Source organism: Anastrepha obliqua, chromosome 1 (genome assembly GCF_027943255.1).
Source record: "Anastrepha obliqua isolate idAnaObli1 chromosome 1, idAnaObli1_1.0, whole genome shotgun sequence".
Lineage (NCBI taxonomy): Eukaryota > Metazoa > Arthropoda > Insecta > Diptera > Tephritidae > Anastrepha > Anastrepha obliqua.
In genome coordinates, this window is record NC_072892.1 from 54,058,832 (window position 1) to 54,081,354 (window position 22,523).

General features: G+C 37.4%; 1 protein-coding gene across 1 annotated transcript in view; it reads right to left on the bottom strand.

Annotated features, from left to right (window-relative positions):
* Window positions 1-21,201, bottom strand: part of LOC129252881 (uncharacterized) — a 335,534-nt gene extending 314,333 nt beyond the window's left edge. Inside the window, exon 1 of the mRNA XM_054891021.1 lies at window positions 19,099-21,201. Within this exon, the coding sequence (XP_054746996.1) occupies window positions 19,099-20,587 (1,489 nt within the window). The 5' untranslated portion in view covers window positions 20,588-21,201. The remainder of the gene's footprint in view (window positions 1-19,098) is intronic.
* Between the last annotated feature and the right edge of the window lie 1,322 nt (window positions 21,202-22,523).

The window sequence follows — 22,523 nt, forward strand, 5'->3', positions numbered from 1 at the left end:
TTTTGCTCATGTATTAATTTCTTTTTTGATTGGAGAAACCTGACAGTTTGGGCTTTTCAAATATTTAGTACACTTTCAAAGTGGACAACCTCTTTTATTAGGTCTTACGCTTAAATTGTACTTATTTATTCATTCATTTTTAATAAAATTTATTTCACTATTCAATTCTTGTGATGCTTTGTTTAGTTTGGATTTGTCACTGGTGGAACGAGTTTGTTGCCCTTTTTGGCGTGGTTTTCTTTTGTTTGTGAAGAGCTGCCTAATTTCTTTGAGGTAGTTAGCTCCAGTTCTTTCCCTTCTGAAATTGGGTGTACTCATCCAGGCGGCTTACTGAATTTCTTGGACAAACCTTTGAACTTCTTCTTCTGATTGATCTTTGGTGGTTACTAAGAAATCATTTTGTTGAATATTTTGAAGAATTTTTGCAAAGGATTTCCAGTCAGTATTTTTATTATGGAGCATCGGATTAATTTCTTTCTCGATAATTGCTTCACTGATAGTTAAAAATATTGGTGAGTGATCAGAATTAAGATCAGAACCTTCGGCTATTTGAATAAAATTCGTTGACAGTTTTTTTTGCAATGCAAAAGTCGATCAAGTCTGGAGTTTTATTGACATCAGTTGACCAATATGTTGGTTTTTCCATTGAAATGAAGTGCGGAAAGGTAAAACAATTTAACCTCCGATTATTTTATTAAAAAAAACTATTTATTTAGTGTCCCATATAGCTATTTGGCTTAGTGTACAAGGTTTGGTAGAATTTTGAGAGAAACTTCGGCTGCCCTGTCATTAGGGATTGGGAAGTATATTTCATAAGTATTCATACACTTGTCCAATCAGTCGTCGTTCAGACGGCAATGAAGGCCTGTTACAATGGATGCATTGAGTCCGTTGCGGCAACGAATTTACGGCACGTATGTAAGTGGCGCCAGCGACGCAAAAACACATAATCTATTTTGCCCTCAGTCAAATTCGGTGCCGCAGCGGAATCATCGTGAGAGGCCTATAGCATGGGCGATGGCTGCGTTACAGGCTGAGTTTATGCTGACTTCTGTAATAAAAAATCGCTGTCATAAGCTCGGTTACGTCAGCAAATTAGGTGATTCCTTCAAAATTGCTGAGAGCCGGTTAACGGCCTGATGTTGGCCTTAGCTTCAGAACTATTTTCGCCTAGTTAGGGCATACTATTTTAAGTAAGAAGTATTTTTTGTATGGCATTACCATTCATTTTTTAATTCGAAATGTATTGGAGTTGTCTTATAAAAAAAATCAGTGCATTTAGTTCGTGAATTTTCATTTGTCGAAAATCACTATCGAAAAGACAAACTCATTTAAAAAAAAAAATTCAACTAAAAATAGAAATTGTTTGTCAATCTCATTCAAAAACGTATTGTTTAAAAGTTTAAAATACATAACTTAGTTTACTCCCTACGTAAGCGAAGCCGCCTGCAACAACTAGTAAAATTTTGTATTACTAGCAAGTAACTGACATGCGCCGCTCTCTCGATAATTAAAAGCATTTTAATCTTCTGTAAAAAAAATAAATTGATTTGAATTTATCACTGGAGAGCAAACAAGTTCTTATATACGGAGTTTTAAGAAATAGAAAAATTGCGCTAGTGCATTCAATTTTATAAATATCGCTGCCTAAAGGATCTATGTTTTTGCAAAAATAAGGAATTTATATATTCTTGAAGACCACCGTAGCCGAACAGCTCGGTGCGTGACTACCAACACCAAAATGATAAGTTTTTTCTAATAGCGGTCGCCCCTCGGCCGGCATCGGCAAATCTCCGAGTATATTTCTGCCATAAAAAATCTCCTCATAAAAGATATCTGCCGTTTGGAATCGGCTTGAAACTGTAGGGCCCTCCATTCGTGGAACAACATCAAGACGCACACCACAAATAGGAGGAGGAGCTCGGCCAAACACCTAGAAAGGGTGAAAGCGCCAATTATAACAGGTGGCGCTAAAGTAATCCTCCTATCAGAAAATGCTATAAATTTTGCGATTGGCCCCTAATGTCAGTTCTGTTTTGCCATTTGTGTAGTAAACAAATGCGAAATACACGTTAATAAACAATGTTACGCTACACTGCTCCAGAACGCGGAATATTGCTGACTATTTATTTGACCAATAATCGGTTGGTGATTTCAGATTTCCTCGCCGTCCAACGCCTACTGGTGAAACACTGCGACGTTTAGCCGCTCGCCTCGAAGATACTGGCACAACACGAGATGCTGCCAGGCGTGGCAGACCCCGGAGTAGCCGTTCTGCAGAGAATATTGCTGCTGTAGCCGAGGATGTCATGGAAGCGCCGTCGACATCGACCAGACGACGTGCCATGCAAATGGGTATCAGTCGACGGTCTTTACAGCGAATTTTGGTACAAGATTTGAAGATGTTTCCGTACAAAGTCCAGACGGTGCATCAGCTGTTAGCTGCTGACCGCCGATCGCGTCTAACATACGCTCAAGCCATCCTTAATCACCACCAAGAGAAAGATGATTTTTCATCAAAAATAATCATGAGTGATGAGGCCCATTTCCATCTTAGCGGGTACGTAAATAAGCAAAATTTACGCTTCTGGGGCACTAAAAATCCGCGTGAAACCCACGAAGAGCCATTACACCCGCTCAAAGTCACTGTATGGTGTGCTGTTTTCGCTGGAGGAGTCTTCGGACCTTTTTTCTTCGAAGACGTCGCGGGCCAAACGGTTACTGTGAATGGTGAGCGCTACAGAGCAATGATCAACGAGTTCTTTTTGCCGCAACTTGATGAATTGGGATTGGAAAATATGTGGTTCCAACAGGACGGTGCAACGGCACACACTGCACGTGCCACAACCGATAAGCTGAAGGATGCATTTCCCGGGCGTCTAATCTCCCGTTTTGGCGATTTGCACTGGCCAGCAAGATCGCCTGATTTGACCGCTCCAGACTTCTTTTTGTGGGGCTTTTTGAAGTCGCGGGTTTATGTCAACAAGCCTCAGACTCTTGCAGCTCTTAAATACAATATCCGTCAAGAATGTGAGGACCTATCGCCGGAAGTTTTGGCCAAAGTGATGGAAAATGCCATAAAAAGGGTTCAAATGGCAATCAACTGTGGCGGCGGCCATTTACATGACATCATTTTCTCGACTTGATGTAAAAAAGATTAAAAGACCAGATAAAAATAATCCACAAGAATAATCAAAGTTTTTCATTTTTGTTTTAAATTACAGCCAAAAAACATCGCAAGGTAACTTTTGCGCCACCTTGTATATAAATTGGGCCATATACACGATTTCTACAAATGTCCAGGCTCCAACACCGCCTCATGATGCCATATAAACTTATAAACTATTCCTGGTACATCTGAAAAAATAATTGTATTGGAGTGTACAGGACAGATAAAAAAATTTAATTTACATATACATTTATATCTGATTTGGGCAATTCAGAGACATTTCTGTTATAGTTATATCATAATCTATATTTTTTAAAGTTTGAAAATTAAATTTCCTCGAGGGTATCGCATCCCAACAAAGTCATGCCTGCGCAATTCCTTCACACTAAGCACACTAGACGCTTAATAGTCGGTCGAATGCACCACATGACACGCTAACAGCAATAACTACACCTACGCCATTTTGTACAGGCACACACACTCTTGTATTTATCCCAAGCTTTTGTATTCGCATATGCACTCACAGCATCGCACACGGAGATCACCAGCAATTTAAATTTGCTTTGCATAGTTGATTTTCGGTATGGAAACTATGCTCGTATTTTGTTTTAACTGCATTTACATTGCCAATTTGCCGAAGTAATTTGTGAACACAGAAACTCGCTCGAAATTTGTCGCTACTTACGACCAAACCACAGCTAATAGCAGCGAAATGGAATATTCAGGCGGCACTGTCACTGTGTGAATGCTATGGTCAATGCCAAAGAAGAGAATGTTATTGCTTGGAATTACTAAAACGCAACACAGCAGGCAGAGTGGTTGGTGGCAGTGGAAGACTATTAGACATTTTTGTTGTTATTAGCATTGCTATTATGTGGTATTGTGTATGCGCGTCATGGGGGGACAAGCGAAAGTGTTGTAACACTGCTAGCGATAACGATAAATACTTGTGTGTGTGTGTGTGTATGTAAGTGTGTGTACTTCCGCACAAAAAAGTGTGCCCCACTACTTGTTCTATCATACATACATATGCACATACGCGTAAATTCAAAACAGGCTTAAATGGAAATAGCACTCAGTTAGAGGAATTCTTGCTAAAAATTACAAAAAAAAACAAAAAACCAGTTGTTCGAACAGTTATCGCACAAGCTGCCTGAAATCGCAATACATTCAGACGAGTATCGCTGTGTTTCAAATCCATACAGTTTGTCCAATAATGCTTTTCACCAAGTAATATTTTAATATTTTCTTAGATTAGGGAATTTTGCTTCAAATTCCCTTTATTTTGTAGCAGAACACTTTCCTTATGCCTTCTATTTGATCCTGCGAGAATGGTTTTAACTATTAATATTCAACAACAAAAACACAATCCAAAAAGTGTAACATTTTGCGTTGCTTTACGAAGAAAAGATTTTTAGAGGTGCGCTATTTGGCATATCCTCATTCAGCTCTCAGTGAATTTAACAGAATCAGCTAATCGGTTAACGTCACTTGAGGTGTCCTTACAAAAAAACTGAGACTTTATTGGGGATATACGAACAAAATCAACCAACTACACAACGTTGCCGTCCGAACGGCGACTGATTGAACGACTGCGGGAATACATGTGAATTGATCGCGTAGAATTCGGCTGCCGAGTCCCCAAGTGACTTGACAGCCAAAGTTCCCACACAATTTTCTTTTTCACAATAGCTAAATAGCAAACCTGGTATTCTACAATCTTTGGCGTTGTCTCAAAATTGTTTTCACAACTCGAAGAAATATAAACAAACATCAGAAACTTAACGGTATACTATGTTTTTTTTTGTGTTTTATTTTGGTTGCTACTGCACTTAGAGTTAATGAATCAGGTAGTTACAAGGGACTGATATTCGGCCTCTTCTTTTCATCTATCGTTAGCAAGTGGCGAATAGATGAAGCAACTAAAGCGTTTTTCAGTAGGAGCGCTTCAACTTTTTTTTTTTTTTAATAAAACACAAACGGTTTGACTTTTTTAACTAATTTTTTTTTATTATCGAGTCTGAACATATAGATCTAAGTATGAAATTCGATTTCTTTTGCATGACCACCGCGTGCACGTTTTAGGAAGTCCAAACGTTGAACCCAATTTTCGACCACTCTTTTGCATAAATCGGCCGAAATTCCAGCAATTTCGCGTTCAATATTGGCTCTGAGCTCACAAATCGTCGCCGGCTTGTTACTGTAGACCAATGACTTCACATACCATAACCCCAAAGAAAATAGTCTAGAGGCGTCAAATCACACGAGCGCGGCGGCCATTCGACCGGTCCATTTCTGGAAATAATGCGCTCATCGAACTTACTCTTCAACAAATCAATTGTAGCGTGTGCTGTATGCTGTGTGGCTTGTGGCCCCGTCCTGTTGAAACCGTTCGTTTATCATGTCGCGGTATCGATTTCCATTCACAGTAACGTGGCGATCGTTCTCGTCAACGAAAAAATATGGGCCAATTACGCCGCCGGCATGTAAACCGCACCAAACAGTGATTTTTTCGGGATGCAACGGTGCCTCATGAATCATGTGTGGATTGCTTTCTGCCCAGTAACGCATATTTTGCTTGTTGACAAAGCCATTGAGCGAAAAGTGAGCTTCATCACTGAAGATGATTTTTTGGAAAAAATCTGGATCATTTTCGAGTTGATCTTCAGCCCAATTTACGAATCGACGTCGCTTCAAATGGTCAAACGGCTTCAGTTCTTGTGTCAGCTTGATCTTGTACGGATGTAGGCCAAGATCTTTTCGCAAAATTCGCCACAATGACGACACAGAAAGGCCCAATTGTTGAGAACGTCGTGTGAGCGACACATTTGCGTCTTCTTGAACTGAAGCCCTGGCGGCAGCAATATTTTCAACACTTCGTGCATTTCTGGCTCTCGCTGGCACCGAAACATTATGTAGCGAAAACGTAGATACAAATTTTTTAATAGACGGTCGATTGTCGAACGGGATGGATTGTTAAATGGACCGTGAAATGGCCGTAATGCTCTTAAAGTAGCAGCAACAGAACGATTATTTTCATAAAAAATTCGCACGATTTGCAATCGTTGTTCAAGTGTGTAGCGTTCCATGATGAAATGTGTACTAATGAAGTTTACAAATGACAAGCGAAAAATAAAAAATATTGCGTCGTTCGCCCTCCCCATCGGAAAAAAGTTGAAGCGCACCTATTAAAAAACGCCTTATTATAAATAAACAAATTACATTTGTTTGTAAAGTAGTGAATTATACCCGTTTTATGAGGTAAAGCTTTGTTGTTGCCTTCGCGTGCAAATATTTCGTCAAGTGACCCGAGCAGGAAGATAGCGAGCAGAAAAGGCAAATAAAAGAGACCTACTGTTCATTATACCTATCGCATCAATAAAAAATTGTTTGCAATAATACTGGGTTATAGTGCGAGTGAAAATAGTAGCATAGTAACAATTGATTTATTACAATTATCATAGATCAGCAAAACAAATGGCTGGGATGTTTTTTATTAATTCAATCAAAAATCGATTATATAATAAAAAAAAAAATGAAATAAATAAAACACTCCAGTGGCAGTGGCAGACCAAAAGAGCTCACACCAAGGATAGGAAGGTCCAAAGTGAAACAAATTGACGAAAAACCGAATATTTCCCGCAGATTTGGAAGACCACCAGAGTGTAAAAGTAGGTCAAGAAACAGTCGAAAGACTCAAATTGACATCAAGAAGTTCCAAAAAAAAATAATTACTATCGCATGCTACCGTTGATAAACTACTTACTTTTGCTCTAATTCACGTTTTGCCCTCAGTGAAATATTGGCGCCCTCACCCTTTATTGCGTGTTTAGTCGAACACCTCCTCCTACTTATGGAGAGACCTACTGAGTTATGAGATCTCTGACTCCTTAACTAGGATGAGCTCTGAGGCCAACTTCTTTGGCCCAGAGCCCGTTCTGCCACTTTCTTCTGCAGCCATCAAAGCCACGGTTAGCAAACTTTTTACTCTAACCGACAAGCGAGCTTGGCAGCGTAAGAGAGGCTACAGATGAACAAAACTAATGTTACCTGTCATGTCTGACCGTCTATGACAGTTCCTCTTGTCACTAAGCAGAGGGGACTGCAGGCAGCTGGTTGGACTGATGACGGGCCACTGTCTATGGGCAAAGCACATACAAAAGATGGGCATCTCAGACAGTGCACTCTGCGCAGCATGTGAGGAAGAGGATGAGACGGCGGACCACTTTCTGTGCATCTGCCCGGCCTTCGCTCGAAACAGGCTTGAGATCTTTGGCACTGATGTGTTAAGAAGCGACTATCTTGGCTTCTTGACACCACAAGATCTACTCTGATTTCTTCGGAGGTCGAATAGATTTAAATAAAATTAAAAAGGGAACCCGAGTGCAGTACAAAGGACTTAATTATGTCTGAGTGCTGTACTTGCTAGTTTGTCCCGACAAAAAAAAAAATAAACATACAGTTTTAAGCCAACTCAGAATGGCTGATGGTTTTTTATGAGAAGTTTTTTCATGACTAAAATACATTCGGAAGCTTGCCATTGTCTGCAGAGAGACGGCCACTATTAAAAACAACTTTTTCTCTCATTTTGGTGTTTCATGCACTGAGATTCGAAACTGCTCACCAATCTATTCTACTACGACGGCAGCCTATGTAGGCCTTACAACCCTAAAAAAACAGGACTATTATTCCCACTGTGAAATTTGGGAAGCTGATATGGGTTTATTGTATTGATATGGTGTCGTATTTGTAGCAAAAGTGTTGGTGAAATTTAAATTATTGAAGACAACATGACAAAACATGACATTTAGACATTTTACGTAACAATTTGAGACGCAGTCTGCAAAAATTTCGACTCACTGATCTGTTCACAGAAAATTTAAATAAATTCTTTTTCTAATCATATAAAGGTAATGATACCAAACACAAATCTTACATAGCGGCTGCTTCATAATTGCTCAGTGTTCGATATTCCTGCCCAAAGCCGAGATGTCAACCCAATTGGAAATGTATGGTCGCGTTTGAAAATGAAGGTGACAAAAAGGTGTTCCACAAACACAAAAAATTTGATATGGTGCATCAAAGAGGAATAGCAAAAGACTCCACAGAAACATAACCTAAAAAACTAATTTCATCAATGGCCAGGAGGTTACAATAAGTAATAAAGACTGCAGCTGGTCACGCCAAATATTATTTTGGTGAAAGAGAAGTGCATCATTTTCTCCCTAAAAAAATTAGTTTGCTGTTTTTTGTTTGTTCCATTCAGTTGTGAGTTACAGGGAGTTAACGATGGAAGTCAACAAAGAGAAAATGCGATACTTTTTAGATTTTTTCTTTGATAAAGGCAAAAATATCAGCCGTGCTGCTGAAATTGTGAATGCTGTTTATAGTGCCGACACATTCAGGCATGTTTGATGTGAAAGAAAATGTCGATAAAATCACTGAAATAATCGAATGGACCGGTTATTAGTAGTCGTCGCATCGCCCAGGAGCTAAAAATTTATGGTCGATCAGCCATTTGCGAAAAATAAAAAAAATTAAATTATTACTAAAAAAATATTATTATTAAAAAATGTTATTAGTAAAAAATATTAGCTTTCTTTTTCCCCAAACTAATATTAACATAAAAATCGTCATGCAAATCACTTTAAATAAATAATTATTTTTCCATAAATGGCGGAGAAATAGAATGAGTTTGTTTTGTTACAAAAATAAAATAAAAATATGTGTATTGCTTTGAAATGCGAAATCCACTTCAAACCTTTTTCTTTGTCACATATTTTCTAATGAAAATATTTATGAGACACACTGTATGTACATATTTACTCACATACAAAAGCATAGCAGAAACGGTTTCAAATGTATAAATTTGCCTACGTCTATGCATTTTTTCCAATGCGCTTGAGTTTGATATCTATAATTAAATCTTTTAACCGCAACAGCAATTGCACTCACACTTCTATTGGCGAACGGAAATGCTTATATAAAAGAAAAATCAATAATAGAAAAATATATTGAGCAAATATAGGGCTACCAGGAAAGTCGTCGTAGATATATAAAGTCATTATTATTTCGATTATTTTTAATTAAATTTATTAATTGAATTTATGTGGGAAAATTTAGAAGGCTAGAGATATTCCATTTTAAATATTATTTTTGTTGCTTGCTACTATTTTGAGTTTACGATTTTTCACTAAGTGTTTGCTTTTCACATCATTAAAAAAAAAGTTTCATAGAAATGATTCTGGAAATTAGTTTTATTAGTTTAGTTCAATCACTAAATCAACTCACTTATACCGTTTCCGATCCATTTTCATACCACAGTAGCAGTTTACCTGCTGGTCCTCGTTAAACCATTTTGTTTCAAGCGCAAACCTATTGATCTGGCTGAAACTTACATCCCTGAGGTAATCACTATCAATGAGCCAAAGTATCTAAACCTAGTGACATGCCCCGCAGGACAGAGATAAGGAATATGTATAACAGACTCGTCTGCCTCCTCATTTTTGTAGCTTCTATCTACAATAGTCGAAATGAGGTACATTCAATCAAGAATGATAGAAACAATATTGCGCCCATCAGAGAGTGCTTGACGTCACATTAGCTGAGTTGTGCAGTGTTTCCAACCATTTGTTGTTCGCAATAAAGTTAATGCTTTTTTATACACAAAATGCGAAAATTTTTAGGTTTGGTGTTTGTTTCGTTTTTTAATTTAAAGCTCTCGAAACTGTAACTTAAAAAAACTGTTTAGTAAACAAAAGAAGGTTAAAAAAGGTCATTCTGAGAAGATTTTAGTGTTAATGAAAATTAGTTGGTTTTTATAAAATTTGATTTTTTGAAAGTGCAAATTTAATTTTTTGCTCCTTTTAAGTTAATGCAAGAATATTAAATGTCCCTCTCTCAACTCTTCTTAAGATTGAAAACCTTTTTACAAATTTTAAAAGGCGTTTGAATTAACTGAATGCGGATTAAAACCATCTGTAATCTTTCTTACGGTCCTAAATTCTTAGTGGGGCATAGGGCATCAAGAGGTGTATTCGTTGTAAAAGTAAGCCACAAAATACCAAAAAATACTAAAGAAACCATACTAACATTTTTACAAAAAGAATACCTTATTTTGTTACATAACCTCAAATATAGCAAAAAAGTCGTTCTCTTATCAAAAGAGTTTCTCTTAACAAAAAACTCTTAAATTAAGTTGTACAGAACAATAACACATTTATTAAAAAAACGCACATTTTAAAGCCAATTCGTCACACATACAAAGTTTTTTAAGTAATTCAATAAAAATTTGGTGTCCTATTTTCTTTAAATGGGCATTTAAGTGCGTTTTTATATCCAAAGCTAGGCAACACTGCAATAGCGAGAGAGAGATATTACAGCTGAAAGGAGAAGAACACCAACAATAACCGCAATCGCAGGCAATGCGACCAGATGTTGAAAAAAAGTAAAGCTAAATAAAACTGAGTTTAATTCGAACAGGCTAGAAAAATGTTATAAAGAAAGAACTAAAACTCCGAGACTAAATAACAAAAAAATGCTAAATCCAGTTACGAAAATGCTAATCTGACCATACTAGTGCTAAAACTACATCATTTATTGTCAAATTCTTTGAGAGCAAAGTATCGTTACCACGATAGACGCCATCTCATTATTCTTTCCATTATGTATAATAGAGGGAGACGAGTGGTTGTGCCCTCACTCTCAAATTCATCTACCTTACAACCCTCTTGTAGGTCACTGATCGCGCCCCCACCAAAAACTATGTTAAGCGACGCTTCCCTTTTCGTGCCTGCTCAAATTTTTATTTTCGAAAAGCAACTGTTCACCAACGCATCTCTCAACAACATCTCTTCCATTAACTGTCCCTCTCCTTTTACGCTCCCACCAAAAACACCTCCCGTTTGGTTTTTTTTGTTGTTGTAGCAGCATAAACCTTCCCCATACTTAAGGCGTCTGGCCACCCTGGCGGACCAAAAAATGCACTTTTTTTTTTTTAATTAATAAATTCGAAGCTATGGGCCGGAATATTTTTATTTTTTAACTCAATATCATACAGGGTTTCAAGAATAACATTGTGAACTTTTATTTGAAAATATTAAAAAATGGTTACTTTCTTTTGCGATTATCTCGAAACTACATTTTTTGACCTGGTACCTTCGAGATCTCGGAAACTATCCTTCTGATTGCTTTCAAATTTTTACTGAATATTCTTAGATACATTATCTACAATGTTACGTAGAAGTTTTTTGATAACTTGATTAGTTTTTTTTTTATTAATGTTTTTGTTTGAAAAATGTCGGTAAAAAATTAAAATTTTTTTTTTCGGCTCACCATAATTTTTCTAATCGTCGAAAAAAAAAAAGGCTACGCTACATTGTAGTCACACTACTTCAGAATAACCGGAATTTTTTTTTTTTTTTTTCAGATGTACCATAACCGAGGACCAGGTGGGACAAGGACCGCGCGTATCGTGTGGAGGACCTCCGCGGCAACCAACATCACGGCGCCATTTTTTAATATTTTCAAATAAAAGTTCACAATGTTATTCTTGAAACCCTGTATGATATTGAGTTAAAAAATAAAAATATTCCGGCCCATAGCTTCGAATTTATTAATTAAAAAAAAAAAAGTGCATTTTTTGGTCCGCCAGGGTGGCCAGACGCCTTAAATACGGGGAATGCCCTGGTAGCCGCATAAAGTGGATGCGGAAATATTCCGTCATCTCGTTAAAAGATGTCCCGTATTAGCGAGCAAAAATGGAATTAGTGACAATTGCACCAAGGTATTTAATCGCCGCTGGTCATCGGAATAAATTTAGATTCTTTAATGTTTGCCTCATTAATGGCAAGAATTGAAGTCTCAAATATGTTAAAGTGATTAGAAAGACGAGCCGAAACATTTACTTTTGGTATTTTCTTGTAGACTCCACAGCCAACTTTATCGTCAAGCCTCGATCCATCAGTAAATAACCGTAACCAGTTTTTCCGACCAGGTATTTTATCAAGCCACACCCGTCTAGCTGGAATTCAAGTACTAAATAACCTATTTAAATTGTATTTAGCACAATTTAATTACTCGATAGAGAATCTAAAAGAATTTAGAGGAAGAAATGAGAATTTATATCAGGAAGAGGGACGATCATATCAAGAAAAAATTACTCGTATAGGGTATACGAAATATTAAATTGTAAGCTTTCTTTTATTCATATATATTTACAAATTTTTATTTATTTATTTATATATATTTTTTTTTAATTTTTTGCTTCCTATGAATTTTTACACTCCACTACCTGAGTTCGCAATTTTGCTTACGGCTTACCTCTTTAACTTAAAAACCTGTATTCAAGGGCAGCCGTAAAATGCATAAAAGTTAATTAGTTTGATTTTAAATTGATTTCAAGGGCTTCAATCCTTCACGAATACAGCAGAAATTAATTAAAACCCCATTCTTGTGCAACATACACTAGAGAGTGCAACTAATTGTTTCTGTCTCAAATGTCTCTGGCGTTTGAATGAATTGGTCTTCCATATCTCTGGAGACACCTACTGCCATACCTGTTAACATAACATGAATAGGGCTTACTGTGAAGTTGGTGTGTTTAACATTCATACATACACAAAATATGTGTGATTCCATGTCAAGCTTACATTTGTTCGAGACAGTCGCACATTCTCAACTGATTCTAAGTAAGGTAGCAGAAATAGGGTGTCACAAAATTTGTTGACAATTTAATTTATTAATACGAGCATTTATTTCAAAAGCATGAATAAGCGGATATGTATTGTACATGTTATATATGTTTTATTAACAAATATTCATGAGTAAAGTTATAAGTGAAGTGCAGTACCATTTCTTGTTATAAATGTCTGCTCTTTTGGCGAATATTTTTTCTTATGATAAACCACCATCGATGCTTTAATGATCCTCTACCTGATAAACGAATGTAGGACACGTGGTTCATTTATTTCATTCTGTTTCTTATTCAAATAATAAAAGAGGGTGTTACTATCATACCAGCCTAATTTTTTTGTTACTCTTGGTACACTCTTCACATGAACCTATGTGAAGTTTCATTTCAATCTGACAATTCCTTCTTTGATTACAAGCCATTTAGTACCGACGCATCACAAAATCAAGTATCGTGCAGTAAATAAATTTTCATTTTTGGAAGTTTCAAAAGTAAAGAATATTTATGAACGAATGCGGAAAGTATATGAGGACTTTTCACCATCACTTAGCGCAGTAGAAAGATAGGTTGCTGAAATTAGATGTAGTTTTACAAGCCTTGAAAACGAACCACGTCAAGGACGTTCAAAGAGAGCAGCAACATCAGAAATCGTAAAAAACATACAGGATATCTTATTGGAAAATCGCCGAGTGACTGAATGAGATTTAGTAGAAGCCCTAGATATCTCACTGGCCAGTGTAACCAATATTTTGACTAAAGTATTGCGTTTCAGAAAACGGTGTGCCCAATGGGTGCCGCATTCGTTAAAAATGGAACAAAAACACATTCGAATGTGAATTGGACTTTCTCAGCAAAATTTAGAGGGTTTTCGAAGGGGCAAACAAGATTTTGTGCATCTATTTTTCACTATCGATGAGTCTTAGATTTATTTTCATAATTCCAAATCAAGACAATAAGCTAAAGAGTGGTGTGAACCTGGCACTTCGGCTCCGAGTTCGTGTCCAGAAATCGGCCAAGAAGGCATTAGCAAAGTTGTTTGGGAAGCGAAAGGAAGTTTGCTTGTAAACTACTTGCAAACTGGTAAAATAATAAATTCAAAATATGTGTTTAACCTTTTAGACCAGCTGAAGGAAAAAATTCCTGGAATAAGTCCCAGTTTACAATTGAAAAAATATATTTTATGAATGAATGAAAGCTCGAGTTATAGGAGCATATATCGTATTTATCAGATTTCGCCGACTTGCAACTGTTTCCAGACCTAAAAAAATTCTTGCGTGGAAAGCGTTTTTGATCAACTGATGAGGTCTTATAAGCTTTGGAAGCGTATTTTGTGGGCCTTCCAGTTTCTCACTTCAGGGATGGAGTTCATAAATTGTACTGAATAATAAATTTTATTTCAAGCCATAAAATTTTGTTTTTTTTAAAGAACCGCAAAACTGAACTTGAACAACTTAATATAAGAAAGAATTGGATCCCTAAACATCGGAGATCTAAGAACAAAACGGACAAAGGTCATTTGAATGAGTCCGAACCTTTCCGTCTGGCAATCGTGATATGATTTCTTGGTAAAATAGGCAGTAATTCTAGGCGGTAGGCGTGCATAATAACTTTAAGTTATACTATAAAGTACAGTAAAGTCACAACCAAATCTTCGAATGAAGGTTAATATAAAATAATACCCTATGATCAGAAAGTACCGGGAATGTTTAATTTAAACGAATCGCGCATGTGGGAACCCGTCTTATGTTGGTAGGTCTGTAAGACACACATCTGTCACTTTTTACCGCCATCGGATCATTACCGTCTGCCTGGCCGGCCGGAAATGTAGGTAAACAATTCTTGGATTTTGCATGATGATAACGCGCCATCGCACCGAGCCCAAATTGTGCTGCATTTTTTGACCAAACACCAAATAAATACCATCGTGCAAGCACCGTATTCAACCCGTGCGACTTCTTTTTTATTGCCCAAGTTGAGGTTACCACTTCGTGGAAGGAGATTTCAGTCGATAGAGGCGAAGGAGCTGAAGGCCATCCCTTCGTCGGCCTACGAGGGGTGCACGGAGGACTGGGTTAAAAATTAGCATATGTTCGTTGCATCAAACGGGTCATAGTTTGAAGGAGATAAAATAAATTTACCTGGAATTTAACTCTGTTTTGTTTTATTTAAACCCGGTATTTTCAGATCACAGCGTAATTTAAATGGCTTTGAAGCAAACAAATTGCAGTCAAAATCAACTCCAAGAATTAGATTGATTGGACTGTCAGTTCTGTGTCAAATGAGAATTTTAAATCTGCAACCCTTACAAAAAGCTTATTCAAATATTCAATTACTGCCCCTGTTGGCTATTCGTGGTGGTTGATAACTTTTTGTGAACACTCACATGCCAGTATCTCTGCCTAATGCTTACTTGTTGCTTACCAAATTGTGACCCAATGTGGCCCATTGTGACACTTTCTGACATTCTAATGCGACTTACCCTCAGCATCCTAATACCAATTTTCAAAGAATAGTACTGTCAGTTTGATACAAATTGAAGTGTCAACACATTTGCTGTAACACCCTGTAAGTGTATAAATGTGATTTATGCATTTTCCGTTTTCTCTCCTACGCCTATTCATGTAGGAAGTAACACACACATCCAAGTACACTCGAATATATTCTTAAATTTTGCATTTGATCTTTCTTGCAGGAGTTTTGTATACACATATATAAGTATGTATTTAAGTATGTATGCGTGTATATTTTAACGAAAGCAATCATAATTTCGATTCTATGGCAAAATACTAGGGTAATCCAAAAATATTCTATACATAAAAAGTATGTTATGTGGCCACTGATTATTTGTGTCACTTAAACTCAAAGTTTTAAACTTTCATTCAGTGGAAAAGACTCATTCACGTATGGTTCAGGAAACGCGCAATTTTGGACTTTGGTCAGAAGCTACGTATGCAAATATATGAAAATAAATCCTATCTAAAGGAAATGAGAGTCAATCGCATCATTTGCAAAAAATTAGGCCTCCCAAGTTACAAAAAAGGGACAGAAACGCAAGTAACAAGTTTTTACATTTTCTTCACCTCAAGCTTTTGGTTGGATTGGTGCTGGAACAATGGTAAGCAGCTATGTAAGTCGACGGAGCTATGAGTGTTTTCATGCCTGTTGTTCTTAGCCGGTTTTCTACAGCTACGCGACTCTAAAGTTGAAACTCTCAAAACTCATCAGGGTACCTATTTGATATCGATATGTTTGCGCAGGCTTGTTGATTGATAGAGTTGATGAAACTGGTTGACGATGATTCAAATTTATATTGAAATTCCTTTCATTCAAAATGGTATCTACTCTTTCAGTCTTATCTGTTTTAAATAGTTTTTGACTAGGTTTCCAGAAATGTGCAGATCAATCGTTAGAAGCTTTCGAAAAGCTTTCTATCGTATATTTTTTTGGCACTGTTCGCAACGTACCTTAGAGAATGGTATCAGTTTTATAAAAAAGATAGTTATTCAAAGCTCTTTCTATTATAACACAAGCGAAGATCAAAGAAAAAAACTGAATGAAAATGTAACAAGAACGGTAAGTTAACCTTTTTTTCTATACCCTTATTAGAGTTAGTTTTCATAGCAATGCAATAACTTTTTAGTGAAGTTCGATTTGAAAAAAAAACATGAGTTGGGGCTTTGACATATTTTCTTCTAAAGGGTTTTCCAATAACAGGTGTTATTTTGAATACCCCGCTATTTCGACAAGTAGAAACTAAGCCATTAATAAAAATGGGACGATACACGCTTAAAAAACGCATTGAAATTACTAAAATTCACTATAAAAATGTGCATTTTGTGGAACAATATCAAGACGCACACCACAAATAGGAGGAGGAGCTTGGCCAAACACCCAAAAAAAGGGTGTACGCACCAATAAATAAAAATAGTGAAAATTTGGCAGAGTCGGTTTGTAAAACTCGAACAATTTTGGGTCATCGTGAAGCACCTTGTCGGACCGCAATACAGAAATTGGTGAAAAAATTCGAGCTGCTGGGACAAGTTAGTGATGTGAAGAATAAAACCGTGTACGTCGCTCAAGAAGAGCCGAAAATATTGCTGTTGTAGCCGAAAGAGTTGAAGAAAGCACAGGTTTGTCCATTCCTCGTCGTTCTTTGGAATTAGGCATTCCACAAACGTCATTGCACCGTATTTTGCATAAAGGCTTGGGTCTTAAGGCTTATAAAGTCCAGTTAACATAAGAACTCAAGCCGGCCGATCATCAACAACGTCGTGTTTTTGGTGATTGGGTCGAGGAAATGTATGAAAATGATCCGGAATTCCATCGAAAAATTATCTTGAGTGATGAGGCCCATTTCCACCTCGGTGACTTCGTCAACAAGCAAAATTGTCGGATATGGGGCTCACAAAATCCAATAGTTATTGTTGAAAAGCCTCTCTATCCTCAAGTCGTGACTATTTGGTGCGGTTTTTGGTCCGGCGGAGAACCTTACTTTTTTCGAAAATTAAGCTGGAGCAAAAGTTACGGTGAATGGATTGCGCTATCGAGAGATGATTAAAAATTTTTTTATGGCCGGATGGTATTGATCAGGGCAACGTTTATTTTCAACAAGACGGCGATACGTGCCACACAAGCAACGAAATCATTGATCTTTTACGGGAAAAGTTTCCGGAGCATGTTACCTCTCGAAGAGGTGATCACAATTGGCTACCGAGATCTTGTGATTTAACACCTAGTGACTTCTTTCTTTGGAGCCGCGTGAAAGAGAAGGTCTACACCAACAGCCCAAGGAGGATTTATGATCCCAAAGATGGAATTCGTGAGCCTATCGAGGACGTAGGGCAGCCACTTTGCAATTCGGTTATGGGAAATTTCATAAAAAGGATATTGTCCTGTAAGCGTGGTCGTGGTGGTCATTTGCCTGATGTTATTTTCCACTATTAACGGCATATCTTCCTCTTTATAATGAAATAAACATCCGATCAGTTATAATAAAAAATAAGAAAAATGCTTTTCTTTGAATATCAAAATAACGCCTCCTATTCTCTTCTTCTTCTTAATTGGCGCTATAACCGCTTACGCGATTTTGGCCGAGTTTAACAAAGCGCGCCAGTCGTTTCTTTCTCGAGCTAACCGGCGCCAGTTGGACGCACCAAGTGAAGCCAAGTCCTTCTCCACCTGATCTTTCCAACGCAGAGGAGACCTTCCTCTTCCTCTGCTACCACCCCCTGATACCGCATCGAATACTTTCAGAGCCGGAGCGTTTGTGTCCATTCGGACAACATGACGCAGCCTCCTATTGGAAAACCCTTTATATTCAGAAAAATATATTTTGTATTATAATACTATCCTTACTCACCTTAAAACAGTTATATCCCGACGCGAACCCGGAAATAGGGACTAACTTTGATAAAAATCGAGAACTAATTGAACTTGTATGGAATTTAAGAAAGTAGCATACCGGAACGAGTCCCGAAAATTCGGGATTTCATATTATAGTAGACACTGTTATCACAGTACTTATAATAAAACAATATACCTTGAATTTTTATAGAATTTAAGGAAATTATGTCACATGAAGAATCCCGGTAATTAGAGATTTAATTTCTAACAGGCACCAATACAATTAAAAAAAAAATACTGTATTAAATTGTTAGTGAATTGAGCAAAGCAATATCCCGAGACGATCCCGATTTAGTTTTGTGTAATTAATTTTTGTTTTTATTTACTTTTATTAATAATTGAAATTTATACTGAATTTAAGAAAGTTATATCCCGAGACAAATTCCGAAAATTCGGGATGTAATATATGTAGTAAAAGATACTATTGAAAAAAGCAAATGCTAATTAAATTTTTACTAAATTTGAGAAAGTTACATCCCACAACGAATCTCGTACATTCGGGATTACATATCATAATAGACACTATTACCACAGTTATTATAAAAAAAACATAAATCATAATGAATTTTTACTGAATTTAAAAAAGTTATACGAAATCCCAAAAATTCAGGATTTAGTCTCGATGTCACCAGATTAACAGTTATCATTAATATGCATACCCCTTACTTTTAATTTTACTTATAATTTATTTCCAATCCCAAGTACCATTTCGTAAGCCCACGATTATTGTTTGGTACTACTAACCACCCTCATATTCAAGGCATATCTAGTTACACTACATAAATATATAGTGTGTGAGTGTGTATGTATGTATGCATATTCCTATTACACTCACCTGGTGGCATAAAGCGACGACTGCCTACGGGCGCCTCAGCATATGGCAAGCCCAGATATTGATCAACATCACGTAGACCTGTCGACGATTGAAAGTTACGGGTGATGCCCATTAGACGTCCCTGTTTGATGTTTAGCTCTTTGGTGTATTGCAACTTCTCGGGCACAATGTGACGACGCTCATTTGTGTGCACCACTTTGTTGTACTTATTATGAAAGTTGGTCTTATTGTTGTTATTCTTACTGCTATTATAACGGTTGGTGTTGCCACTGCCAGCAGCTGTTGGTTCAACAATAGTGTCAACAGCAAAATTAGAACTTAAGGCGACAGCAGCAGCCGCCTTAGCACCACTAACACTCGAAGGATGCGGCTGCTCGACAGGGCTTAGATTGTTGGGATTGTAATTATTTTCAATGTGATTTTGGTTAACACTCTTTTTGTTATTGTTGCTTCTGTTGTTCGGCGTTGTAGCTGTTGTTGTTTGTTTGTTGTTATGTACGCCATTGCTTTCGTTATTATGGTTGCCGTTACTGCTGCTGCTGCTGCTGTTGTTGCTTTCACGCTCTATTTTTCTCAGCAATTCCCTACTACGAATATTATTTTTAAACTCATCATTGATGCTGGCATAGCTGGCATTTGCCATGCGCCCAGCTGCTGCATCATTTGCAAATAACTTTGCGACATTCGCTTTAAAATCGTATGCCAAATAATCGGAGTTGACGACATTCTTCGACTGCTTTAAATTTCTCGCAATCAAACGTTTTGCTTGGCTGCTGACTGTGGTAAATGAATTGCGACCAGCACTGGGAATTGGTGTCGTTATAGTAACTGTGGTCGCTGCCATTTGCAGCGGCGCTTCTCCTTCCTTTGTTTGCATTTGCTTTGTTGCCGTTGTTGCTTTGGCTTCGTTAATGCTTTTAGTAGCATTCACTTTGCTACTGTCAATATTTCCTGCCTCCTTTGCCACGGATATGCTACGAGTAGACTTCGAATTTGACCCATTGATATCTGCGTATGGCTTTGTGATTGGCACTTCGTTGTTATTCTCTTCGGTCACTAGGCGCTCATCACTTTCGCTGTCAACTTCCGACGGCGCGGCGGCTGGCATTTCCTGCTGCTTGTCGAGTTGTGTAGGCATTATTTCTGCTGCTTCTGTCACTACATCGCCCACCACTTGCCGCGGGGTAGTAGTCACTGTCACCATTGCACTTGTTTTAGTAGCCTTTTCGCTTTTTTCTCCCAGTTTTAGTACTGGCAATCCTATGACGGCGGTTTTCGTCAGCTGCTGCTCATTGCAGTTGTTGCTCGTTTGCAGCTGTTTTAGTGGCAAATGGTTGTGGGTTATTTGTTTGCTTTGTTGTTGTGCAGCCCACGAGCAGCCATCGCCATGTAGTCGATTCTGTTGTATGCTGACAAAAGTCAGCCAAAAGAGCCAAACCGCGGCGAAGCTAGAAAAACATCGCCAATGGCATCGGCGTCGGAAATACATTTTGTGGCACGCGACGTGGCACAGTTCTGCAGTCGCTAAAAACTATTACTATTGCTGCTAGGGTAAGTGGTGCTGATATTGGTGTGAAAGCCTTCAGTCAGCTTCTAGTGCTTCTGGTATTTGGCGTCAATGGCAGTTTTCGAGGTCAGTATGAGCGCACAGTTGCTGCTTCGTGTTTTCGTAATTTGGTTTTTTTGGTTTTTTATTTGCTTTTATTGTGGATTCCTGTGCTGCACTGCTGGTTTTTGCTACGAAAGCTTGCGATTATCTCAGTTGTTTTTGTGTTTTATTACTTTTTGTTTACTTCGATTTTATTATTCCACTTTGCATTATTTCTTTTACTCTGTTTTCTATTGTGGACTGTGTATTTTTTGCTTTATTTCATATTATCGACACGTCACTGTCACGTCCGAGTGCCGCGGAAATTCCGTTTTCAATTTCATTTCACTACTTCTATTTTTATCTCACAGACTTTTTTTATTCTCGTTTTATCTTAAGAACTTGTCTTTTGGTTTTGCTACCTTTCAGTGTTTTTGGTTTTCGCTTTCACATTTTGTGTACTTGTGAAAAAATTTCATTGACATTTTCCAATTTAGTCGGAATGTTTGTTTTTGGTGTCGGTGTAGTTGTGAATCACTAGCATTTATTTAATCATTTTTATCTTTAAATACATACATTCACATATAGAGTATAGATTTCATGACTATTTAGGTCTTTATTTTTATTTTATTTTTTTTAACCAGCTGTGCCTTTCAGAGAAATAATTTTTTAATGATTTTGTTAAAGTTGATTGAAATGCTTCTGGGTACGTAAAACAGGTTGCTTGAAAAGTAATAAAGCAATGCAAATTTTGAAGTTAAATTAATAAAATGTCGATGTCCGGCCAATTCTTTGAGAAATCATGAATTTTTTATGAAACTACTGCACGATGCATGTTTCATGCCATTTGTTTATGATAAAATATTATTAAAATAAAAAGTATTCAAAAATCTCTTCGGATATGTTTAGTTAAAGCTTAGAGGATACTTTATGAATTTTTTCTTATTTTCTGTTGGCGTTATAGGTATAGTAGAAACAAGCGCCGGACGCGGTGCCGAATGGAACGACATGGAATTAAGGTTAATTTTTTTTTCTTTCAGCGTAACGTCCCACATTTATTAGTGATATGGTCAGAGCAGCCCTAGGGGCGCTTAGCTCCAATACAATTACAGGCGTGAAGCATACCTTCAAACATATTCAAACTTATCTGCACTAGCAAGTCTACTGCGTTATTCCGATAGAAACGTCTCACCAAAAGATCTAAATTTGAACGCTAGCCCGAGCAAAATTTTAAAAACTACTGCTACAGAACCTTAATTTTAACCTAAAAGTCAATGTCTTCGTTGCAAATCCAGATGTTCTCTTGCATTCATAAAGCGGTCATCAACAAAACTCAATTATCCATATGTTACTACAGCACTTTTTATAACTTTAGTAAGACAAGAACTAGAATATGACTGGATGGTCTGGTAATCTCACTATCAAATTTACATACATACGAGGTGTGTTCAAAAAGTATCGTGAATTCTGTGTTTTTTGAAAAATTATTTATTCTATTTTGTCCCCTTCAACGTAATACCCATGAGATATTATGCACTCGTGCCAACGTTTTTGACGTGATAACGTCTTATAACTCGATTTAGCCGGCTACACGCACCAAAAAATGTGTCGTTGCTCAATCGTCGTTATCTTGCTCATTCGTCGTTACCTTGCTTGAACAGCAAGCGAGAGCGCGGAACGAACGACAAAGAGCACAATCGGCCCCCGCGTTCGGCAACGTTCGACATCACATATTTATATTTGCATATGCCTTCTTCCTGTGTGCATGGTAATGAGCCATTTCTCACTTGAGAATAGGAGATGATAGGAAAAGTAGGAAATGAAAGGGAGTGTTTCG